Source organism: Triticum dicoccoides, chromosome 2B, assembly GCF_002162155.2.
Source record: "Triticum dicoccoides isolate Atlit2015 ecotype Zavitan chromosome 2B, WEW_v2.0, whole genome shotgun sequence".
Classification (NCBI taxonomy): Eukaryota; Viridiplantae; Streptophyta; class Magnoliopsida; order Poales; family Poaceae; genus Triticum; species Triticum dicoccoides.
The window spans coordinates 797,863,741-797,865,149 of NC_041383.1; the positions used below are offsets into that span (position 1 = coordinate 797,863,741).

Consider the following 1,409-nt stretch of genomic DNA (forward strand, 5'->3'; position numbering starts at 1 on the left):
CCCTGTATCGGTAGAACATCATCATCGTCACCACGCCGTCGTGCTGACGAAACTCTCCCTCAAAGCTCGGCTGGATCGGAGTTCGAGGGACGTCATCGAGCTGAACGTGTGCTAAACTTGGAGGTGCAGTGCGTTCGGTACTTGATCGGTCGGACCGTGAAGATGTACGACTACATAAACCGCGTTGTACTAACGCTTCCGCTTTAGGTCTACGAGGATACGTGGACAATACTCTCCCCTCTCGTTGCTATGCATAACCATGATCTTGCGTGTACATAGGAAATTTTTTGAAATTACTACGTTCCCCAAGATCAACATCATCATAAGGTGACAAATCCACCATCGAAGGGGGCGACGGATCCATGGCAACATGACCAACGATCTAGACATCATCGAGACCTCGAACCATAGGAAAGATGTCTTCCTGCAAAAATGGAGTTTGCGCCATTAGAGGAGGTGGTCACAACATAGTTATATGATTAACCATTGATATTACCTCGGTCTTTGTTAACACTGTCCCGTCTTGTTGTTGCGCTGGAGACAATGCATGTGCTGACCCTGTACGGAGCTTATCAAGGCTTGCGTTGATGTCCATGAGGTGCTTCTCCACCCTCCATTTGAGGACGAGGGACATGTGATCAGACATATCCTCGAAGCCTCGATAGTCACCGACGAAGAGGTCACTAAGGACGACCTTGATCTTCAGGTCGATTTTCTGCCATTGGACTTCTAAAAACTTGCCATTTGCCTTGTTGAACATATCTTGGAATAAGCCCGTGTCTTGTTGCTTACTCTTGCATTTTTTTGATTCCAACCTCTGGTTGTACCGCTGCAGGATCTCTTTGGCTTCCTTTAACGATGGCCAGAGCACATCCGTCTGGGCCTGGCCTGGAAGGTGCCACAAGAGACAACCTTGGATGTCACAAAGGATTGCAAGCTCTTGAGCCTTCTTCACAAGCATGGGCAAGCGTTTCCTCATTGTCGCCTTGCGCTTCGCGGCGTCGGCAATCCATTGGATCTTAGCCTTCCCCTGACGAGCCATCGCTTTTATTTGGTCGGTGTGAGGAGAAGGAGGGGGAGGGGTCCATTTTATAGCCAGATTTTATAAATTGGACGGCCATAATCAGTGCAAATATGTATGGAAACACTAAAGATTTTTTGCTTTCGATGGTTAATGTGTACATGTGCCAATTTTACAGCCACGATTTTCTAGATGGTCCTAATTGATTGATACGAAAGTACTCCATGTAAGGGAACGCAAAATATTTTTATTTTGTAGATCAACATACACCCTCCAACAATCATGCAGAGAACACATAGAACTTTGGACATATAGAGCCTTGGCCTCCAAGGTAGATGTCAGAGACATCGTGGTCTTCAACCGTTTTGTTCTCTCAATTTCGTTTTGG

The 1,409-nt window shown here is 46.6% G+C and overlaps 1 protein-coding gene across 1 annotated transcript; it reads right to left on the reverse strand.

Moving 5' to 3' along the window:
• Positions 1-460: 460 nt before the first annotated feature.
• On the reverse strand, positions 461-1,042 carry LOC119361475 (MADS-box transcription factor 23-like). Its single transcript, XM_037626664.1, has one exon. The coding sequence runs from the start codon at positions 1,040-1,042 to the stop codon at positions 461-463; it is 582 nt and encodes a 193-aa protein (XP_037482561.1).
• Positions 1,043-1,409: the final 367 nt, after the last annotated feature.

Coding starts and splice junctions, on each gene's coding strand:
- LOC119361475 (XM_037626664.1), bottom strand. CDS start 1,042: ATGGCTCGTCAGGGGAAGGCTAAGATCCAATGGATTGCCGACGCCGCG.